The sequence below is a fragment of the Apteryx mantelli genome, chromosome 2 (assembly GCF_036417845.1).
Source record: "Apteryx mantelli isolate bAptMan1 chromosome 2, bAptMan1.hap1, whole genome shotgun sequence".
In the NCBI taxonomy this organism is placed as follows: domain Eukaryota; kingdom Metazoa; phylum Chordata; class Aves; order Apterygiformes; family Apterygidae; genus Apteryx; species Apteryx mantelli.
Window position 1 is genome coordinate 167,893,870 of NC_089979.1, and position 22,687 is coordinate 167,916,556.

At 44.3% G+C, this 22,687-nt stretch overlaps 1 protein-coding gene across 1 annotated transcript in view; it reads right to left on the reverse strand.

Annotated features, from left to right (window-relative positions):
• LOC136991344 (obscurin-like) overlaps positions 1–22,687 on the reverse strand; it is a 138,160-nt gene that overhangs the window by 105,304 nt on the left and 10,169 nt on the right. Inside the window, 9 exon segments of the mRNA XM_067292210.1 lie at positions 1,719–1,985; positions 3,298–3,564; positions 4,677–4,946; positions 5,580–5,846; positions 6,037–6,141; positions 6,705–6,866; positions 8,479–8,632; positions 9,396–9,508; positions 10,054–10,320. Of these exon segments, the coding sequence (XP_067148311.1) occupies positions 1,719–1,985; positions 3,298–3,564; positions 4,677–4,946; positions 5,580–5,846; positions 6,037–6,141; positions 6,705–6,866; positions 8,479–8,632; positions 9,396–9,508; positions 10,054–10,320 (1,872 nt within the window).

Consider the following 22,687-nt stretch of genomic DNA (forward strand, 5'->3'; position numbering starts at 1 on the left):
TACTGACCTCCTCCCGTAACTCCCTTAGCTGACGACACAGCTCGCCAACAGCAGCACACCTCCTGCAGGAGAGCTGGCTGCCAGCCCAGGCCTCCCGGAGAGGCCCCAAGCACTCCCTGCGGCCTGAGACCTGGAGGGCTGCATCTGCCGTCAGAGGGTCAGTCTGGGTCCCAGCCTCTGACACAGCAACTCCAACAGCCACTGGGGAACGCGCTGTGCGGCGTGTCACGACCATACTTGAGGAAGCGTACACCACAGGGAACAGAAACGAAGGTTCCTTCGCGCGCCCTTCTGCACAAACTGCTGCGTCTGTTCGCTGCGCTCTAGGCCTGGCTCTTATATAGGCCTCTCCCTAGCACTGACTCACAGGGTGCTTGACCGCCCTAATCAAGGGCCACCGGGACCAAAGGCCCCAACTCCCTCTGGTCAGGGGCAACCAAGAGAGCTCATTAGCAGCAGCCACTCCTAGCTAGAGCTTTTCCCACGAGCTTTTCCCAGGAGAAGTCAAGGCCTCCTGCAGTTGTCCTTGCCTAGCTTCCCCTTTCCTCTTCACAGCAATCAGTTCCTCAGGGGTCCTCAGAAAGCCCACAACTTCCAGCAAGATCCTCAGGTTCTAGTCAGAGCCCAAACACTGCTGCGCAAACTGCTGCATCTGTTCGCTGCCTCTGGGAGCTGCGCTCTGGGAGCACTTGCGTGCATAATGCCACAGAAGCAGAGAAGGTTCATTAGGGATGTCCTCTCTCCTCGCAGCAGTCTAAAACTGAAAAGGGTTCAGGTAGTTGTAAGAAAAATGCGTGAAGGGAAGTAATTGGGATGTAGCTCTTCCAAAGCTGGACAGTCAGCACTGCCATTTCATGAAGCAGAATTCACCATAGTGGGCAGCGGCAATAAAAGGACATGCTGTACACTCTCTCTTAAACATTTTGCCTCTCGTCTCTTTGCTTTGTTGCTTCCCTTTATAAAATTTAACATATATTTGATCCAGAAGACATTTGTTCTTTGTGTATAGAGGCAAAAATTTTGACCAGATATCAGAGAAAGCAGGAAGAGCAAATCCTTCGGGCTCTCTGAGTGGACAGGGTGAATTACTTGAGCATTACTTGAGCATGCATGTACACGTGTGTGGCAAAAGAAAATGCATTCACTGAAACTCTGATAAGAGAGTTCTACCTAAAGTTTTTAACATCCCTAAAATAATTCACATGACTTACTCAGCTGATGCACGAGAATGTGTTAAAGCACAGTAACTCAGCTGTGTGATGAAGCTCTAAGACATATTAAGGACAGTAACGAAGTGTGTTCTTATTGTCTAATCCATCTAACTCGGAACAGATGCATTGAAAGGTATGTGCTACCCTTAAAGCTACACTGAAGTTCAGCTCCTTGCAATCAAAATCTTTAGTAATAACACTATATAGACAATATACTACTGAAGAGAGCTACAAGTAAAGGAAATTGCCCTTGAAACTGTCCATACAACAAGTAAAAGGACGATGATAATTTATGGAAAATTTTGGCAGGACACCAAAACAATTTTCCTTAGAAAAATCGTCAGCTATAGTAGAAACTTACACTGGAAGAAAGCAACTGAACCCTTATTACTTCGCCCCAGAGAGGTGAAGCTTAGAGGCAGGACCGCGGCATGGGTATGGTAAATAACACCATAGCCTCCCTTCCATCTCTTGTTTGCTTTCAGAAGGAACGTGGTCATGACTCACCTATCACCTTCAGACACACACTCTCTGACACCTTGTCTGACTTCATCATCACTGTGCCAGCATCCTCAGGCTTGACTTGCTTCATGGTCAGCGTGTAGCAATTGCCAACACTCTTGATGTCATTGAAATTGTTGGTATAAAGGAGGTTGCCATTCAGGAACCATTCCACATCCTCGTCATCGTGGGACAGTTCGCATGAGAAGACGGCAGAACTCTCTTCTTCAATTTCCACATCCTGCAGGTGTTTGATTATTTCGACATTGCGGGCTGTAGGAAACCAAAATGCACCATCATCAGTGTTATCATGAATCAGTACTCTTTCCACAGCTAGATTTCATAGTGTTGAGAGTTTATTAGACGGTCTAGTCTGATCTCCTGTGCATCACAGCTCATTACATTTCACAGTCCAGCAAAAAAGCATCCATTACAAAAGACTATGCTGCCCGGCCCCCTCTATTCTCTTTTCCACATAAAACGGTTCTTTTTTTTTAAATTTAAAAATAAATAATTCTTTCTAAAATGCTAACAACATTACAGTGACCTCGAAATATCCCACAGAGCTCCAAGTCCCTGCGTGCTAGTCACTGAACGCACATATACACGTTATAACTAAATTGTCTCTGACTCTGCCACCAGTGAAATAGTTACGGAAGATGAGGGGAAGACTATGTTTTCAGTCACAAGTAGATAGCATAAAGAGATTAAGCAATTTGCTCAGGTTTAAGGAGAAACAAGAACTGAATTATTTTCTTTTCCAGTCACTGGCCACAGGTTTGTCTTTGCAATTACTCTATTTAAAAAATGCTGTTTTTCATAGGACCGACTGACTCAGGAGGCTTTGGGAATATTAAATCATTTGGTCATTTGAATGAATCTCTTCTAGGTCAAACTATTAGCAAGAGATGCTCAATGGACTTCTGGAAACGATGCTGAGGCTTACCTACAAGTCTTGTGGAAAGTGACACTATGATCATCTTTCCTTATAGCTTTTCCAGAGGTCAAAAACTGGCTAAACAATACTGCCATACCAGGATGAGGCAGAACACCATTAGGATTAATAAACATATAGCGGTGATAAAAGATACCACTGTGGTCAGCGAATGACTACAGTGGTCTGAATGAAAACCACAAGCATTTGCATCAAAACCAGAGGCCTGTAGCAGCTCAAAAAAAAAAAAAAAAGAACATTTTTAGCTAGAATTACCAGAGTGTACTAGTTCCTAGCATGAAATGGAAAATAAAGTCTTGAGAAAGAATCTTGAGATAAAGAAAGCCTTGAGACTAATAAATAAAGTCTTGAGAAAGATGCCTGAACTTCTGTCTACTGCCAAAACCTCTCCCAAATACTGCCTTTCCACACGCATAATCCCTTTGACAGGTAAGTGCTGGACTTCAGGATCTTGGAATATCAGCACAGTGCACATCAGAAATAGTCAGTGCACTTAAAACATTACATTCATATAAAATTAGAAGAGAACTGTGGGAATCGACCACAATTCAAGAAGAGAAACGTAGAGTGAAATACTAAATCAGAAAGGACACGCAACAGGCCAGCCTGCTTGCTGCAAACTGCTCGTACCTTCAACGGTCAGCATGGCTTCGGTCTCTGCGTTTCCCGCCCTGCACATGTACACACCAGCATCCTCAGGCTTCACCTTGAGAATCTTGAGCTCTGCTGAATGCTTCTCCCGCTTGATTTTGTACTTCTCAGAGGGCTCAATGGCTGTTTGGCCCTTGAACCATTTCACAACCTTTGGAGAAGGCTTGAAGTCACATGATAGGATGACTGAACGACGTTCCAAAACTATCTTATCTTCCATCTTCCTGGTGATCTGTATATTGCAATCTGCAAAGCAGGGTTGGAAAAGAAGAACGGATGAGGGCAAGCTGAAGAAAAGTTTCAAATCTCTATTTCATGTCAATTAATACAAAGGCCACTGTTTTGGGACCGTTCAGATGATGCTACAAGTTCCTGTCACAGGGCTGATTTGCTGAGAGGCCAGTTTGAAGCTACAGGGACATGATAATCTATAGGGAATGCTGCTGATGATACTTCTATAAGAAAATACTGTATATTAACTATCAAATGCATGGTCAAGTTCTCGTTCTGTGTTTATTCAGCTTCTCTCTAATTGAGGATTTTATTCAAATAGGAATGAATTAAAATCAAAACAAGAACTACAGGAGGTGACTGGAGATATTTACCACAGTGACAGCAGAAGACAGAAAGACTTTAAGCTTTGTCTCAGATCAAATCAATGACAAAATGGATTCAGTAAATGTGCTATCAAACATTTCTAGTTCAGAAATGGGACAAAAGAAACTCTCCTGGCAAATTTAATCTGCTCTGAATACTTTGGTATAGTTAATAATAATAATAATAATAAAAAAAGCGGAAACCACTTTTAGTGAGTAAAAATTAGAAATAATAGAGCAAGGAACAAAAAGATAGCACTCAACTGAATTATGATTGCTCCCTTTAAGGAGCAAACTCTTTAAGGTATTTCTTCCTTGATTTTACGGTGATTTGATTTTAGAGGTATTAATAAACTTACAAATTCTATATTTTTTAATGCTACAATTTAGAATATTATAAAAAACAACAACCAAAAGTCTCAAAAGTCAATTCCCTGCTACCTGAGGCACTTCTTTTGTCTTTAATTTTATGGTACCTTATTGTGACTCAACTAGTCTTAGCTCAAGAGATTTGAAAACCAAGCACATCAAACTCATCATCTAATCTAAGACACCTCCTGAGACACTGTCGTCTCATTTAGAGCATCCGACATTGCGTCCAACAACCAGCTGGGGACTAAGCAGATCGTCCAGGTATACATACATTTCCAAGCCCCCAAGCAGTGAAGCGTGCACATTAAACAGTAAGCCTGAACAATTATTTTCCAGGGACTGGGAGAAGGAGGGATCTCTCATGATCTAATTCAAACTAGGACATATTACCTCTGACAAGCAGGTTTGCTGTGGATTTTGATTTGCCAATTGAGAACTGAATGGTGCCTGTCATATCAGCAGAGGTTTTCAGCAGGGCCAGCCGGTGGATGGTGCCTTCTTGCTGCATGATAATGTTTCTGCTAGCCTGCAAGACTTCTCCACACAGAGACCATTTCGGGGGTTTCACAGATGGAATGGATATCTCACATTCAAATCTGGCTTCTTCAGGCTCAGTCACATCCTCATCACACAACTCCTTTACAATACTAATGGATTGCTCTGGATGAAGGAGGGAACAAGAGAAAAAGGGGATTTAGGAGTCGTGAAAGGACTCTTTCATGATCATCCTGCATGCTCATATCATCTTTACTTCACTTGAATACTGCACTTATCACCTCAATAAGCCTTAAAACATCCATTTTTAGATAAAGAAACATATAGGGCTGGTCACAGATCAGACTGTAAGACTGTGACACAGCATCCAGAGAATCCAGATCTCCTGATTCCCCGTCCTATTTGTAAAACAGAATGCCACCTTCCTATCCTGATATCAAACACGAGGCATTAGAAGATGGAATAGAAAGTTCACTGAAATGCAGATGTTGATAACAAGAAAGTCTTTGGTTAGCTACAGCAACATTTCTCTGAACAACAGACTTTCTCCAGTACATCTGGTAAAGTTCTCCGGAACAGGAATTTCATCACTTTTCTTAGGTACTATATATTCATTTTTCAGGATGTTCCTGCTCTCATAATTCTAAAAGGAAGCAATACCAATGGACTTCAGAAAAAAAATCACCACTTAATTAAAATACTTTTAATTAGTGCCTGTTTTAGGGTAAGTGAAGAAGGCTTTCTGGACCAACCAATTTTTCTTCCAATGTATCCTGGAGGGAAAAAATGGTTTACTACCTTCAACAAAGAAATGAGCACTGCTTTTGTCATCGAAGGCATCGCAAGTGTACGTGTCCTCATCTTCATAATCTGCATCATTGATGATGAGTTTCCGATAGACACCATCGCTGACAATTTCATATTTGTCACCAGGGTGAATTTCAACATCCTTCTTATACCATCTGACTTTGGCACTTGCACAAGACACTTGGCACTCTAGGAATCCACGGTGCTTTTCAAGAGCAATCTTATCTCGCAAAGGCCTCACAATTTTTACAGGTAGCTCTAAAAGGAATTAAAAAATACGCAATAGTCAGTGCAGTTGTACTGAAGGCTGCCAAATGAAAACTCATTAGCTCTCTTTCCCTGAAAACTCTAGGTGATGCTCAATTTTCTTTCCATTAAAAGTGAGGGAAATTGCTTAGTTTGTAACAAGAGACAGTTTAAGCACCATTGTCATCAAAAGTACAATTACCTTTCACCGTAAGGTGGGCGCAAGATTCTGCCTTTCCCACTACAAATTTGATCTCTGCGGCGTCCTCGACTTGGACACGCATGTAAGTCAGCGAATAGGTCTTTCCTGAGAACAGACACACAAGCACATGTATCCTCCTCTGAGGAAGCCACGCCATCCTCCGAGGCATGCCGCGAGCTCGAGCACTGCCCGTCTGGTTTCAGTGCATCACCACCTGTTTTCACGGCAGCGAGGCTGACCGCTTCCTCTAAGCCCGCATCAAAGAGTAACCGAGCCTCTGCTCCACCAAGGATGGACTGACTGTGGTTGCCACCATCTGGAAAGTACTTGAAACAGAGGGACCCCTCCCACTGTCAGCAAATACAAATTCCTGTGCCTTAGAGGGATCGAACTGACCGACCAGGAGCCTTTTTCTTTTCTTGTGCACACACTAATTATTTATTTAATGTCAGGTTTCCCTTCATTAAAGCTCCCACTGCGTCAGAGGTCCAGCTTAGCTGCAGCCCTAAAACATAGGACAACTCCCTGCTGGACCTTCTTAACCTCTTAATTTTGAAGGTCAGCCCTTTGTGCTTAGCATCCAACACCAAAAGTTCTTTTCTCAGTGTTTTCCAGCACCCACCCCAATCCCCTCCACTCAAAAATGACACCCCCCTTTTACTCCCTACCATCTTGACGCATTTTAATATTGTCAGCAGCCTTCAGCTTGTTGTCATCTTTGTACCACTGGGTTTGGACCTCATCGTGTGAAATCTCACAGACAAAAGAGGCACTCTCGTATTCATTCACTTCCACGTCTTCCAGTGGTTTAATAATCTTGATATCTCGGGCTGTGAAATAGTGACAAATATTTATTGCGGCATGTCCATAACTGAGTGCAGCATGTTTAACTTCTGCACGCTTGCTTGGAAAAATGGGATAACAACTTGTGTTTTATTCTAAACCGACTTCCTTTCCCGGATGGTTTCTCTCTGCAACACAGTAAATACATTTTACCCTTGAATCTGCAGGTAGAGTTACCAGCTACAGTGGAGCTTGCTGCAACAGGATTTTGGGGATGCCAGAACTTATATGGGTTTTAAAAGAAATTAAACACATTCATGGAAGATAATCACCAAGGAAAATTAAACACAAGCCTCCAACCTCTGGTGTTACTACAAACCTTATGCTTTCTCCTAGGCATCTACCACGGGCCACTACTGGGAACTGGTTGCTGGGCTGATGGTTGAAGCTGCTCTTCTGTTATCTTCTTAAAAACAGCAACTGCACTTTTCATAGAGCAGAGAGTGGCAGATAACTGGATATGGGGCTTAAAGCAGCTCAGGATGTTTTAGCGCAATCGCTTTGAGGTTTTATCTGCCCTCGGCAGCGTGGTTTCGGTCCTTCTCTGCATGCTGCCCTCTCACACCTTCTCCAGTGTACCTGGATCTCCTAGGGCCACAGAGACCTCAGCCAGGTGTTGTACAGCATGAGATGCTTTGCTTCAGAGCGCCTTCAGCTGGGCATGATGCCCTTTAACTCCACAGCCCTGCACTTACTTGTGTCAGAACCGATCCAGCCTCTGTTTGTTACTGCAGCCCTCCCCTTTCGGAAAGGAAGGCCCTGATAAACCCTGGATCAGCAACGGGACGTAAACCAGACAGCACTCAAACAGCAACCCATCCCAACCACAAAGGCAGGGAGAAAAAGGGAGTTTAGCAGAGCAATGGAACAGGACAGGACATTCATGAAGATACTGCTCACGCTGTACCCAAGTGGCCACAGGAGGACAGCATCTAGCAAGGAATAGGAAAGAGCTGGTCTATATTTTCAGATGTCTCCCTGGAAAGTAACATCTGCCAGGGAATACCAGACCTATCCATTCAGGAACTGGCCTTCAGCACTGGCTTGTCTCTGGCGCTTCAGAGGCTGGTGAGAAAATCCATCTGGTGCCTAAACAGCTGCACAGCACAGTACACAGAGGGAAAAGTGTCTTGAGCATAAAGCAGAGATGCAGTAAGAAATCGTGACACTTTCCTACTCTACCTTAGCATTTACAGCATAAAAACTGGGGCAGATCTTGAGATCATACCCAGAGCTTGTCCAGTTCCTACTCAGGTGTGACAGCGGCAGAAGCTGAACCAAACTGTGTGCATGCCAGCCCTCGGATCCCTGCTTTGTGCCAGGCCATCTATTATTTGTTAACTTGCCAATCTAGAAACAACTTAAAACCAGAGAGTAGAACACACTTACGACAAGTGTAAAACTATGTTAGCATCTCTTCCAAAAACACTCATCCAGGGATAAAACAAGCACACGACAGTTCTGTCAATATTTTCGCACTAGGAAGAGAACATTACTCATAACGAGTAACAGAGAAATGCACAAACTGCCCATGAAGCATTTCTTGCTGTGAAGCCGAATATTGCATTAGGGGTCATTTCCTCATTCAGTCAAACATACCGTGAACCTGTAGCGTAGCTGACGTCTTGTCGTCAGCTGCTTCACATACATATGTTCCTTGGTCTTCATATTCGCACTTGTGAATAATAAGGCTTCTCTTAGTTCCCTGGGAAATAATCCCCACGTTTTTACTTTGCTGAAGCTGCTTCCCATCCTAGAAGGGAAAAGGCCAAACCAAATCACCATCAACTATTCCATGTCTGCGCTGAGCAAAGCAAGCATTCAGATCTTTGCCTAATTCACCTGTCTCAAGGGACTTAGTGGGATTGTGCTTAATGTAACTTCAGCATATGCCAAAATTTAAGCATGGTCAAATTTTTCAAGAACCACGAATGGTTAGAGAACATGCATCAATTATTGGTTGATCTGAAATACCTGTTTGCAGGCTCACGGCACTGTACAGGGTTGGCAATTAGCCCCTTAAGACATTACTTTGAAGAAATGCTATTATCTCCACTCAAACAAAGAATCAGCTGAGCTACAAGGAAGGTACGTGTAATGCCTGAGCTCATCTCCAGACTGTCAGGTGCAAAAGGAATCAAGGCTTCACCCTAAACCTCAATTCCCAACTTGGCTAAAAATCCTGGGTGAGAACTGCTACGTGTGAAGTGAATCCCAAGACTGTGCTTCTGTCGACAGCAGGGCTCCCACTCTGTGCAACAACAGTTCAGGAGTTCACTATAAATTCAAGAGGAGCTTAACTTTTAACCTGATAAATGCACTCAAAATGATCTGGTAAATAAATAACCCACAGAGAGATAAACTGTGCAAGTAAAGGAATATAAGGACAAGAGAGCCACATTAAGAGCTAAATAGCAAAGGCTCAGCCCCACGTCTCTTGGAAGTGAAATAAAAGGCTCTCATTGACTTCCAGGGACATTAGAAGTGAAAATGTCACCGTCCATTAAGTGCTGTACCTTGAACCACTTAACATCCACATTGGGCCTGGACAGCTCACACTCAAATGTGACCTTGTCCTTCTGAGTTACACTCATGCTTGACAAAGGCTTGCTGATTTTCACAGGCAGTTCTGCAAAAAGAAAAGGAAGTCCAGTTAATGGGGAATTAGATTTGCTAGAAGCATCTGGCACAAGGAATAACAGCCTATCTTACATGCTTAACGTAACTTCTAAGTGAAAAACAAAATCCTGTTCTTTTGAGCACATTATCATTGGTTGTGCTGTTGACAATTACATTACAACAATCCTGTTAATAACAGAGGGACTGTTATGTAGTTGCCAATGGAAACGTGAGGCCTCAGAAGGCACTTGAAGAAAGCACAGCTAGAGCAGCTTCTTCATGAAAGACAGGACCTGTACCTTTCCTTTTTTTTTTTTTTTTTTGATCGTTCAGTACTGAGAAAATTTTTAGGGTTTTATAACAGGTAATAGATTACAAACAACAGGTACAATGCACGAAGGGAAATGTGGTAATGTTGCAGAACACACTGATGTGCATAGCTTCAGAAACATCTTGTAGTCACCCGTTATCGCAGACGTGTCCAAAGGGATCCCACTGTGGCTAATGACCCACTTCCCACACCAATCAGAGCCTGAGACTTTGGGGTCTGTGTACCTGTCACATCAAGCCTCCCTGATGAATGAATGCCGTCTGCCTTGAAGGAGATGAGCCCTGCATCTTCAAGGTTCACAGAAGAGAGAGTCAGCGAATGTTTCTTCCCCACGACATCAATACGGACATTTGGGGAAGGCTTCAGCCGAACACCATCTTTCTGCCAGATTCCTTCCACGTCCTCGTGCGACACCTCCACCTCAAAGGTGACGGTCCCTTTCTCACACACTTTGACAGGCTGAAGACCTTTTATCAGGTTGATCTTCCTCACTGGAAAACAATAATAACCTTTGCCACTGCCTTCCTCCCCCCAGCCACTCTCTGCAGCCTCCTAGCACCATCCTCTTCTCCTCCTTGATGACTTTCACTTCTCTGCACGCTGTCTCTATCATGTCTGCACTCTGAGTGGCAGCAGCTGCCTGGGAGGGTAAGGAGTGGGGTAAGTTCAGGTCAAGTTCCTATGCTGCTGACCACGGCAGTACATGCAACCCCGGGATCCACGCCATAGGCTTACTGACAATATCGCACCGTCCGCAGAGAGGGACGGGTCCTGCAGGGAGCATGCCGCAGCAGGAAGCCAGCTTACGTGCTCTGAACCGGAGGAGTTCCTCTGTTGGCATTGACTGTAGGAGGACTGTTGGAGACCACAAGGCTTGCTCATTAACAGGCAAGAGTACGTGGCCTGTGGTGGGTGATGTGAAACTCCCCAAAGGGACATTTCAGCTGACTTGTAGATTCAAGCAGCATTCAGACATCTAAAAGACCTCAAGCGCACACCATGGTTTGCATGCAAAACTGGCTGCAAAAATATTAACATTTCAGCCTCAGTCTACAAATTGGACCACGAACATGTATGGCACACTAACCAAATGAGTTCCAAATCAGTCTGCGTAAATGGGTGTTGTGTTTAAAATGACAGATTAGCAGGGCAGGAATATTCCAGATAGGCTACTTGCTTGTGTTCTGCATTCTCCTCCTTTAATATTAAACATTTTTATAATGAGAGAAAATGCGACTAAATCTTTTAATCAGCTTAATCAGTCTGACTTGTGATTAGTAGTTCTTCTGGATTCAAACTGATCTCAAAGATAACAACGACTGACTTCAAATGACTGCCACTAATCATTAATTTGCCTCAGAAATCTATTTTCAAGCTAAGCAAGTATTCACTGCAGATGACACTTCCAAGTCTTAGGTGGGAGTGGTTAACGAAGTTCCACTAACACTGAGAAAAAAGGATTTCAAGCCCCAGAGCTTTGGCCCGCTTCATATAAGGATTTTAAAAGCAATTCACTGCATGCAGTGAACGTTCAAGATAAGGAGCTTGCAGAATCAGCTCTTTCAGCCACATATTTAATTCAGCCCACAAGGTGTGCAGCATTCACTTCTTCCTACATTAAATCAAAGGGCCAGTAGCTACCCCCAGCACTCAATACTGAGCATCTAACCTTCAAGCTGTCCTTTAAAAGGGAAGGTTTTGTGCTACCAGTGGAACACTGGAGCACAGGAGCTCTGAAAAGCTCTCCGAGCGCAATGGTAACAGGATAAATTAAGATTCGGAAAGCCACAGCACTTTGGGATAACCTGGTAAGATGAGGATTTCTGCATGAAGGAGCCAGCCACTCAAAGAGTACTCATAATCCCTCTTGATTTTCACACTAGATCATTTTCCAATGAGCTGCGGGACTCGCATGTCATGTTACAGTCGTACACATGAGAAATACGGCAACTGTAGCTAGGCAAGCACTCTCCGCTTACGACAGAGGGGGAAAGGTGTTACATTACCCTGCGCAGCCATGAAGTCATCCAGTTTGAAAGAGAACTGAAAACCTTTGGTTTCTGAGGCAGACAGCTAAGAATAGCCCTCAGATAGAGAAATTCAAATCTAACAACCCTGAATTTCCCTACACCTCTGGACTAATGGACAAGTTGGCATCAACAGCTGAGCGTGAACCTAGCTCCCTCCAAACCGTGCCGTGCTCTTTCTATTAATGCCCATTTTGCGTTTTCTCTGAATGACGTCTCTCAAGCCTATCCTCGCTGTTATCCATCCTGCATTGAAGCTGGCAATTTCCAGAGCCAAAAGCATGAGCTGTGCAACTCAGGAGAAACAGCCTGAGGTCCCCAACTCACAGTCTGTCTATAGCGCACAGCGTGGGGACACCTAACAGCTGATGGTTTATAGCATATGCTACGGGGAGCAGCAAAGCATTATGCATAATTGCATATTGCTCACAGAAGACCGAGGAGAGCAGGATGCCCCAAGGCACTAAGAGAGCAGTAAAGACTGCAACCTTTACAAGAGAACAGAACGCGAGCTACGTCCTGCAAGGACTTCAGGTCTCTAGCATGCGGGCAAGCAGGAAAGTCAATAGATTCCCAGTGCGGTTGCTCCTCTACATAGCTGATAAAGTGCCAGACCTCTGCCAGGATTAGGCTCCCAGTGTGCCTGATGCCATAGGAAAGCAGAAGAGAGAACAGATTCCCTGTTCCGTCAGAATTGGAGACAAGAACTGTAAAGTTTACAGGGAGGCATCTGGCCTACAAACAAAGGCAGCACAGTATTATTACTTTGAATAAAACAAACAAAAAGCCCTTCTTATCAGCCAATTCAGAAATGACCACTCAGAACGTATCTGACATGCCCATAGCCATCTGGAGCCTAAGATAAAGTTTACTGCACCTCTGAACATCTTGCAAAAAATACACCGAGACAAAAGGAAACTCCACTGTAGTCAGAGTGAAAGGCCTAAATCCTCTGACTCCAAATCAAGTTGTTTAAAGAGAATAATGAAAATACAAAGAAGCATTTTTGGACGCACTACTGGTCATTACAAACACAGTACTCGCAATGAACAGTCATCACCTTTGGATTCGACAGGCCACGGATACATCTAGCGCAGCTATTTCAAAATTTTTAGGACAGTACACCCCTATCAACTCCCCAACTTTCTCAGTACAGACACAACGAAATAAGGTTCCTCTAAATGCTGCTGCGTAAATATCACTCAGTAGACCAGCGTTGGACCACTTATCATGGCTTGAAAACTACAGTTCCATATCCAGTGACAGCTTCTGATGAAAGAAATGTTTGGGGAAGAGTTGGATGAAAGGCTGTTAAATTCAACCCAAATCCAGTTGAACATGTCTGTAACTGTTCAATGTGTTTATGACCTCAAGTACCAGGCTACTCAAGGACCATGCTTCAGATGGCTCTCCCATGTACCAGACCCAACCTGTTTCCGAGGTTCAATCTCTCTCTGCTAATTGCAGAATCTACCACTTGTGCTCTATCAGATTTTAATTTATGTCGAAACAAAATTCTTCATTGATAGTCCAGCTGTCCCCTCTACCTATTTGGGTCACTCAAATTCAGTGATTCCCCCTCCAGAGTTCTTCACCTCCCCCTCCCTCTTTATCTACCCCTCTATCGCTGCTATGGCCTTTCACTGTAGTTCTGCAGGAGTGCTTCTGCAGACACATCAGGTGATTGCGAGAGGTGCAGATATTAGCCTCCATGCCCACCATTTGCTGCAGTTGCAGTTAGTCATGAAAGAAAAAAATGTGTGTATAAAAAAAAAAAGCAAACACATGTTGGTATGACACTTGGCTGAAAATCAAGTAACTACAGCTGAAATATTTCACCCCAGAGAGGCGGTGAAATGACCCCCTGAAGGTAAGGTGCTATCCAAAACGGCGCATTCCTTTATCTTTGCCATTTCTAACATTTTCTCACCTCTGACTTTGACTTGGAATGTTAGGTTTTCATCCTCTGTTTCACAGCTATAGCTCCCTTGGTCCTGCTGAGTCACGTTCAAGATCGTGAGCTTACACTGTGTTCCCTGAGAGGTGACTACTAATTTCTGGTCCTGCTTAATCTCAGTTTGGTTCTTCTTCCATACCACAGCTCCATTTGCTGCTGACACCTCACATAGCAGCTCAAGGTTCTCATAAGCACTGACTATTAGTTCTAGAGTCGCTTGGGGCTTGTTTACAAATTTCCTAGGTTCCTCTGAAAGAAGTAAGAAAAGAAGAAGAAGAAGAAGAAACAAAGCAGAAAACATCTTCTGCTTTGACTCAGGCTTACTCAGCCTTACTCAGCACAAGGCTAAGAAAGATGTTACTCCTCTGCTAGTCACATCACCGTGCTGACTGCTCAGCGCCGGAGGAGTAAATGTATATAGGCACGGGTGGCGGGGAGGTGCTGTTGCAACATAATTGTGACAGTGTGTCATCGATGACGCTGAGCGTGATGATGTCACTGAGCGTGATGATGACAACGAACTACGGTTACCAGCCAGAAAAATCCTCTCCAAGTTACAGCAGAGGTGTCTGCACTAGGAAACTCACTGTCCAAGTTCTAAATCATCCAGAGAGTTGGTATCTGTTGGTTTCCTGTTTGGGAGCTGGGTATGGATGAATCCAGGCAAAAAAGCTGCCTCAAGCCTTGATAAAAAAGAAGTCTGGGATACAGAAATTCACGCTCATAGTCTCTTTAGGGCCTTTAATATATGTATACATATGAATAAACTATTCTATCGTATATATGTGTGTGTATCCCTCTCTCACACACACACACATTTATATATATATATGAGAATACTTTATTAACAATGATAAACCTCACCGCATTCAGTGTGACTGTTTCCATGAGTAAAATGGCAGGAGAATCAGTCCTCGACATGTAATTTCATACAAATAACACTCAATACGCTTTGGTCAAATACACGGAATTGGAAAATGCTTGTAATTGTATTTTCATTCTTCTGAAGTGGTGATTAGCTACAGTGCAAGTGGACTTCCTGATACCCTGCTCCTGTCTACCCTGACAAGCTATCAGCCTACCAGGTGCACACTGTGACATTAATACTTAGCCCTATGTCAGAAGAGAATAGCTTCTAGATAGATGTGGATCTATTCCTATCTGTAGTCATAACCAAAATCCACCTAACTAATGTGCGGTCATTTCTTGCCTCCTGTCTGGGAATCAGGCATGCATGCTGCTACAGAGCATAGACAAGGTGGTTTCTACTAACAGAACCGTATCTACACATAGCCATGAGCAGAATCTGGCCCAACATCATGAGATCATAAAGCCTCACAGGTGAAGTCTCTCTGCTTTATTTCACAGCTCCTGTGTCATCACAAACATAAATGTTGATGCCCCAACTTTCTGACAGATGCTACAAGCTCCTTCTCTCATCTTTAGACAACTGCTCTCAGTAACAGCTCAGTCTCGTTCCTCTGTCCCGCTTCCCGGCTCTTTCAAATCAAGCTGAGATGCATTCAGGTTACTGACACTTTAATCACCGCTCACTGTTTCTGATTTCAAGCAAGCTTTAGGGAACATGTGTTGACGTTCGAGTCCACAGACAGTTTTGAGAAGATCTAAGAAGTCTCTGAGAAGCTTGTTAAAAGTGACGAAAAACCTTCTTTTACGTATTTCGGAGCCCATATCTGCAACCCCTCGTTCACATGACCTGTCCCACTGGATAAATTCTTCCCCAGACCAGATCAGGGTACATGTGGGTAATCTCATTGATAAGACATTCTCCACTTTCAAGAGGACCAAGTAATATGTGAGTCACATCTGCCTGCTGAAACTGATCCTCACAGCAGAGAACTCGCAACTGCTCACAACTCATTTAGCTCCAGCGGTAGAGATTCCTGCTTTGATACCTCAGCTCACATCCTGCTGGCTGCATAGGCTGGCGCTCATATATATGAGCTGTGCATATGCACACACAAACAGCATGCATCATGTATGCAGCAACGATACAGCACTTTTATCCATTTAATTTTTTGCCAATGTATTTCTCAAGGTAGAAGCGAAGGCAACTAAGCGGAGACAGGTACTTTGTCTGTGAAATGTGAGAAAGTGTATCCAACACACCTTGCCACTCTCTAACGAGCAGTATCTGATGAGCATGTCAGGTATTTCATACCCTTGACTCCACCACACCAGCGCTTGCCTGAAGAGCAAGCTGAAGGCTATCAGTTATAAGCAACCTTAGCTTAGTATTGCATCTCTTTTTGCAGCAACTGTTGTTTTCAGTCGCTAAGAAGTATCCCAAGGACAACTGGTATGCTGCACCCATGCCAGGCATGTGGCATCAGGGAACAAATATTTCATTAAAAATTGTAATCACTGGAGCAATCTATTTTAAAAAATTAGATTACCAAGGAAGGATAGTCCCTCCAGAGTCCTGCTGTTCAAGATTAATGGGATAACTCATTACCATAAAAGGCAGATTACTTCCCTGCCCTAATTTCCTTCCTTGATTGTGCAGTGCTTCTTATCAGCACTCTGGAAACTTTTTGTGGTGAAATATGAAACAAGGTGGAAGTTGTCCTAGCTAGTGTTGTTAACAGGCTGTAGTTCAACCCCTGTTCACCAAGAAGTTCACAGGGATTCACAGATATTTTGCAGATATTGATTTTATTTGTCTGAACCACGTGATGTGTTGTAATGGGAGCTATAGGGGGGATTCATTGAACCTACATTCAGCCATCAAAAATTTAGGTACCCTGTTTCAGGTAATCATGCAAACTCCTTCTACACTTGATGTGTAAAGGCAGTTCCAGAAAATATATATTTTTTTTAATCTGTCCTAAATACCTCTCATCAGATCATAAACATTGTCCTCTGGGGGTACCTTTACTCTGCATCAACCAGTTCAGATGGATCCTAGCTGACTATTTTAGAGCAATTTTCCAATAAGTAAAGTCAAGGACTATGAATTACACCCAAAGTGAAATTGCAAAGTATTGGATTCTCAACCAAAGAGAACTGGAGGCATGATGCAACGTGAATACTTGAGCAAACAACAGCTGGAAACTGGAAGCAATTCCTCTAGCTCAGTACACCCTCTAGCAATCCCTCAAGTCCAGTGCTTTGCTAGATCAATCAGCCCTGCTGAGTTTCTAATTAATCTATGGAGAGCATCATAGTAATATGGATGTACAGGTCACAAGCACGTAGCTTTGCATGACACTCAACCGTTACTTCTCTTAAATTGTATTGCATTGCAGCACGTAGACACACTGTGAGAAAGTTTCACTGGTGTTTCAATGTGTATCTTGAGACTTGGTAAAAATTAGGCTGAAAACGTAAGCCAGAACACTACTTTTAGAGGAGAGGTTCCCACCAGGCTACGCAAATTGAATCAGCTGAATTTCACAGATACTGCATTTCAAAGAATTTCTTGTGCCATCTTATACTCCGGCTCTGTCCTGCACTGGAATACATCAGTGGCAGGCATTTCCCTTTTGGACTTGACCTGATAGGCACGTGCTTTACACGTGCTTTATGCTGATGGGCACGTGCCATCAGCTAATGGCTTCACTTGCAGTACCTAAGGGAGCATACGTAGCTGTCTCAGAGATCACAGTGTCCTTTAGGAATAACAGGAGGTACTTGACTGTCTGCATCAGAAGTTAAGCTTGTCAAAGGAGGACACAGGACTTTCACAGTAAGACTTTAGTACCACTTCAGTCAGGAGGTTCAAAGACAGCGTAAATGGTGGAGCAATTGTTAAACTGAAAGAATACAGGCCAGACATGGCTCTCAGCCTGTCCAACAAGTGAGGTGGTTTGAGTCATGAATCCAACCCTAGTAAAGCCTTGAGCTGACCTGAATACATAACAGCGTGGTTATATTATTTGCCTGCATTGTGGATTTGAATAGGGTTAGAGCCTCTGAAATAGTACTATGCAATCCTGGCCCAAAAAACTGGTAATCTAAGAAGTAACAGGTATAATGAGCCAAGTCCTGAGTGTGTAATACAACCTGATCCCAAATTTTGATCATGAACTTACCTGAGACTTTTAAATCAAAAATAAGAGTGTCATCTCCAGTTTTGCAGGTGTATGTTCCCTCATCTTCTTTCGCCACAGCTGAAGCCACAAGCTTATGCAGTTTGCCCTTATCTTCCAAAGTGAATTTCTTGCTTGCTGTGATTTCTTTGCCATCTTTGTACCACTTAACCATGATGTTGGCTTCAGAGGTCTCAGAAACAAATTCAGCCTGTTTTCCAGTGATGACTCTGATAATTCCTCCAGTTTTCTCTTTATTTATGAAAGTTGCAAGTGCTGAAACAAAATACGGACACACAGTGCTTTGAGGAATTGTGTGGACACGAATAAATACATACACTTATATCTACATTAGGTATTAATTTATCACAGGGCCAAATATGCATGTGTATGGGAAAGTGCGGAAGAATGTCAAGGAGATAGGCGATGGAAGCTAGCCAGACTGTTCCGTGGGAAAAGGAGCATCAACAGGACATGTTGACCCATAGCCATGTAGCTGGGCCTATGCCAGTGTGGTGTGCACCTGGGCTTTGACTCGAGATTAGCGATGAGCTCAATGTGCCCACTGCGCACGTGTGTAGTACACAAAACCACGTATAGTGCCCCCCCCCGGTGTTCCTCGCCATGGACCGACGCTCAGCGGTGCCAGGGACTCTCCCGCTCCTTTATTGCCTCGATCGGGAAATCGCTGGGGAACCCCCGCTCAGACGCAGAGGTAATAAACGCTCAGCATTGACCTTAGTGTGCCTTGTGTTTGTGTATCTGTTCCTGCCGGGAGTCCAGGCGTCGCCCCCGCCGGAGCCTTACAGGCTCCCAACCCTTGGCGGCTTGTTGTAAAATTTTCCAGTCATGTGGTTCCCATTTCCCCTGACCATTCTGTTGTAGCACGGGGAACGCCAGTGCTGTGGGGCCCTCAGACCCCGCAACAGGCTTCCATTGTCCTTCTATTATAGCGTCCTTGATAATACCACTCCAGCGGGACTCCCTTGGAGGTCCGGCGAGGGGATTCATTAAGCAGGGAGGTACTCCTCCCTCTTTCTCTTGCGCCTGCAGCTCCACTTTTTTCAGGCGTTCCGATAGCTCCTGTAGCACTCTTACGGTTTCTTCTGGTGACGGCGGTACTTTATTTCTGGTGCCAGGCGTGTTGTCCCCCGAAGACTCGCTGGACGAAAGCAGTGGGGGGTGCTCTGATGGAGTCTGGCGTGAGCGGGTGGTCTCGTTGAAGGAGGGTAGAGGCGGCCGCTGAGGTGGCACAGGCAGCGGCAACGGTGGGTACAGGGGACTGTTGCTAGGCAGCGGCGGGGGAGGAGCGCTAGGAGGGAGTCGGCACTCCTTCCCGCCCGAGTCTATGAGGTCAGCAAGGGGCGTGGCCACCGCCCCTCTTTGAGCCTCCTCCGGGTGCACTTCCGCGTTCGCCTCGGAGCTCGGACCGGCCGGCTCTGAGGAAACCTCCGCTTTCTGGGACGCAGCGGGTGACGGCGCTGTCGATGCCTCCCCCTCAGAGTTCTCCCGCACCCTTTGCAGTGCCTCCCCGACAGACCGGCTCATTGCCGTTAAAGTCTCTAGTACGGTGTTCCAAAGTGCGCAAACAGCTCTTATTGCCCTCTCCTCCTTCTCGCCTCCCCCAATCGTCTTCTGCCACATTGTCTCTCCGAAATCTCGCCATTCCGATACGGAAAATAGCATATGGGTGTCGGAAAAATGACCCCATTTTTGCCCTAGCTTAATCAATCGGTGCAACTGCTTTTCCGGGGCGTCAATCCCTCTCTTAGAGAGTATCCTGGCGAGCAAGGTGGCAGCAGCATCAGCCTCCATTGCTGCTTCCTGAGAGGCGGGGAGCGACCCCGAAGACCAGTGTCTGGTTGGCTAGCGGCATACAACCAGCACTCCTCTCAGCCGTACAATCCCCACTCCCGTCCTCTCGCTGCTTACCGCAGTCTCGGAGCTCTTATCGGTAGTCACGGAAGTAAACCATCCTCTGCTACCAGATGTCGGAGTGGGGGGACGGGCCCGGAGTAATGATGAGTCTCAATATGAGTATGGTCGTTCTCCCTTTATTAGAGCTTACACAGAGTATATATAGACAGGCGATAGAGCATGTGCTAGCAATAGCTGTATGATTGGTTTACAGTCTCTGTTCACGCGCCTAAAGCGAATACATGATTGGTGCAAAGTTGCTGTTCACGTGAAGGGGCTTGTCGGCCCCCTCCTTGACTTGTTTACCACTACTTGCCTTCCCCTTTTGTAATGGTCTAGGAATGTTCAAGGACAGTTCACACAGCCGTGGGATCCTCCCTCCATCGTGAAGACAGGATTGCTCACTTCTAAGAGATCATGCCCCTTTTCACTTAACCATTCTTCCACATGCGGGATCCTATCCAACTCCTCTCCCAAGGAAACCACACTGGCTCCCCGTTCACGGTCCCCTCCCGGGCCTCAACTGCATAAGCACAAATTTGCCCCAAGAACGTGTTTGGAACCTCACAAATGCGGGAAGAAGCTCGTTCTTTCCTTCCCGAACTAAGACACCAACTCTCACGGCTTTTCTCTTTGAAGTTGCATCCATTCCCGATTTCTCATCTCAGTTAGCAGCCGGTCCCTAACCCTTCCCGGTTACCTTGCTCACCAAACTAAACACAGTCTACCTGTGACAGTCTAACCTTTCATCTCGGTTAACAGATATTCCAACCTTTCAAACAGTGAATGGGCTGCGGATCAAACTGCAGTTATTCTGGAGAGGAAGGGAAAGTGATTTTCAAAAACGTCAAGTAAATAAATAGCAATTCCTAACTCAGTAAGTTACCTCCTAGGCATAGCCTCAGCTTGTATTGTATATAGGACTGAAAAAAAATCATTTTTGCAAAGGTCTGTCTTTTATAAAGTAGCAGACAGTTGGGGAATGATGGAATTTTTACCGGATTTAATAGACTGTATTTCATGTCAAGGGATTTGAAATTTCATACCCATGTTCTCAGTATAATTTCTGCTGTAATTAACTAACCTAATTATGCTTTTCCCTGCTGAATGTTTATAGGTATATCAGAGGAAGGATCACTTTACCCATGACTTACATACTTAAGCCTTCCTCAAACATCTCCTCCTTCTCACAGTTGAAAATAAAGTATTCACACAGACAGGCTGTTGGTTTGATCAGCTCAGTTGTTTTTAGGCTCTCCTGACATCCTAAGATCAGGACAGAGCCTTATTTTTTGATTGAGCATCTTTTATACTGGAGTAAATCAACATAATTTCACATAATTATTCCTTGTTTACCTAGCACTGTACGCAGGCTCAAGCCAAAGAGTATCAGTCCAGTCTGGTGTTTAAAAAAAGGTCATCTAAAATCAGGCTTCTCAGTCCAAAGCCAAGCACCAAGTAATAGTAGCCTAGTTCCCCAGATTGTGAGCATTTAAAAAGCTTCTGCTGACCTCAATATAAGCTCTTATGTATTCATCTAAAAAAAATAGGCCATGGTCTTAAATGCCAAAAAATGGAACATAATTTTAAACTCATACTTTTTAGAGTTTTGCTTGTGCTGTAAAGCAGAGCGAGAGCTCTGGAGGACTTGGATATAGAATGCATATGTTCTAATGATATTCTTGCATATGGCCACCTTTCCTGTTGCATCCACAAAAAGAATCTCTTTTGCCCATTACCGTGGACTTCTTTGTCCCCGACATAAAATTAATTAGACAGGAACATTCCCTGATGCAATGAGGTGTTCACGGTTCATCTCAGATCACCTTGAGTTTCAGTCACTGCACAAAACAGTCTCAGTCGATCAGTGGAGCTACCTTTTATAGTGACACTAAGCATAAGGGATAAGAAAGTCTGGGAAGCACAAGACCCAGAATGATCTGGTACCAATTCCCCCTTCCTCCCTCAGAGTGGGAAGTTTCTAAACCAGAGTCAGATACCCATTTATGCTTACACGACTCACCTTATCCAAAACAGTGTAAAACACTGTTGGTAGCAATCAGGATTAACCAATTCCTTTCTGTACAAACACTCTTCCATCACTTTCATTTTTACACTTGGCTATAGCAACAGCCAGTGCCTACAATCAGGAGTAACCGAAGCTACAGCTAGTGGTGATGAAATACCTTGCTGGGAGGAAACTGGATATCACCCAGAGTCTGAAAAAATGCTTTGGGGTGCAACACGTGAAAGAGGATGGAGTAAGACATTGTGAACATGGAAGTGCTACACTGCTCTACGCTCTACAATCCCAGTTCATCCCATTTAACAGAAACAGTAAGCCTAAGTCTAGTTCTAAATCAGGATCTCAGTCCCCTGTGGTTCCTCAAATAGCCAGTAGAGAAAGACACTTCACAGCAGGGGCATAACCAAAATACATCTGCACTAGCAGAAAGACTAAGGTGGATTAACTTGAGGAATGACAGGAAATCACAGGTGTCCTCGAGGAAAAGCAGCTTTTAGCTATAGGGCACATGCAGCTGCACAGAGTCACGAAGCGAAGGACAACGGCAAAGATTCCAGCCTCATGAGAGACTCTTACCAATTATTTCACGAGAAGTCCTGCAGCAGGAGTTAAAATTAAGCAGTCGGTATGTACAAGAAATCTTAGAGAGGGGAACCGTAAGGCTATTCTAGAGCTAAGCAGATTAGAGATGAGTTACAAGAGTTTGCTTACTTTGCAGAAGTTTTTGCTTATATTTTCCTGGGCTCAGATTCCTGTTCATCTGGGTCTAACCACATCCAAAACAACAAAAAGATGATGCTGAATCACCCAAATCCAAAAATTCCCCATTATTTCAGTGCAAAGTCACAATTACTCAGAACTTAACCTATTTTAACCTTG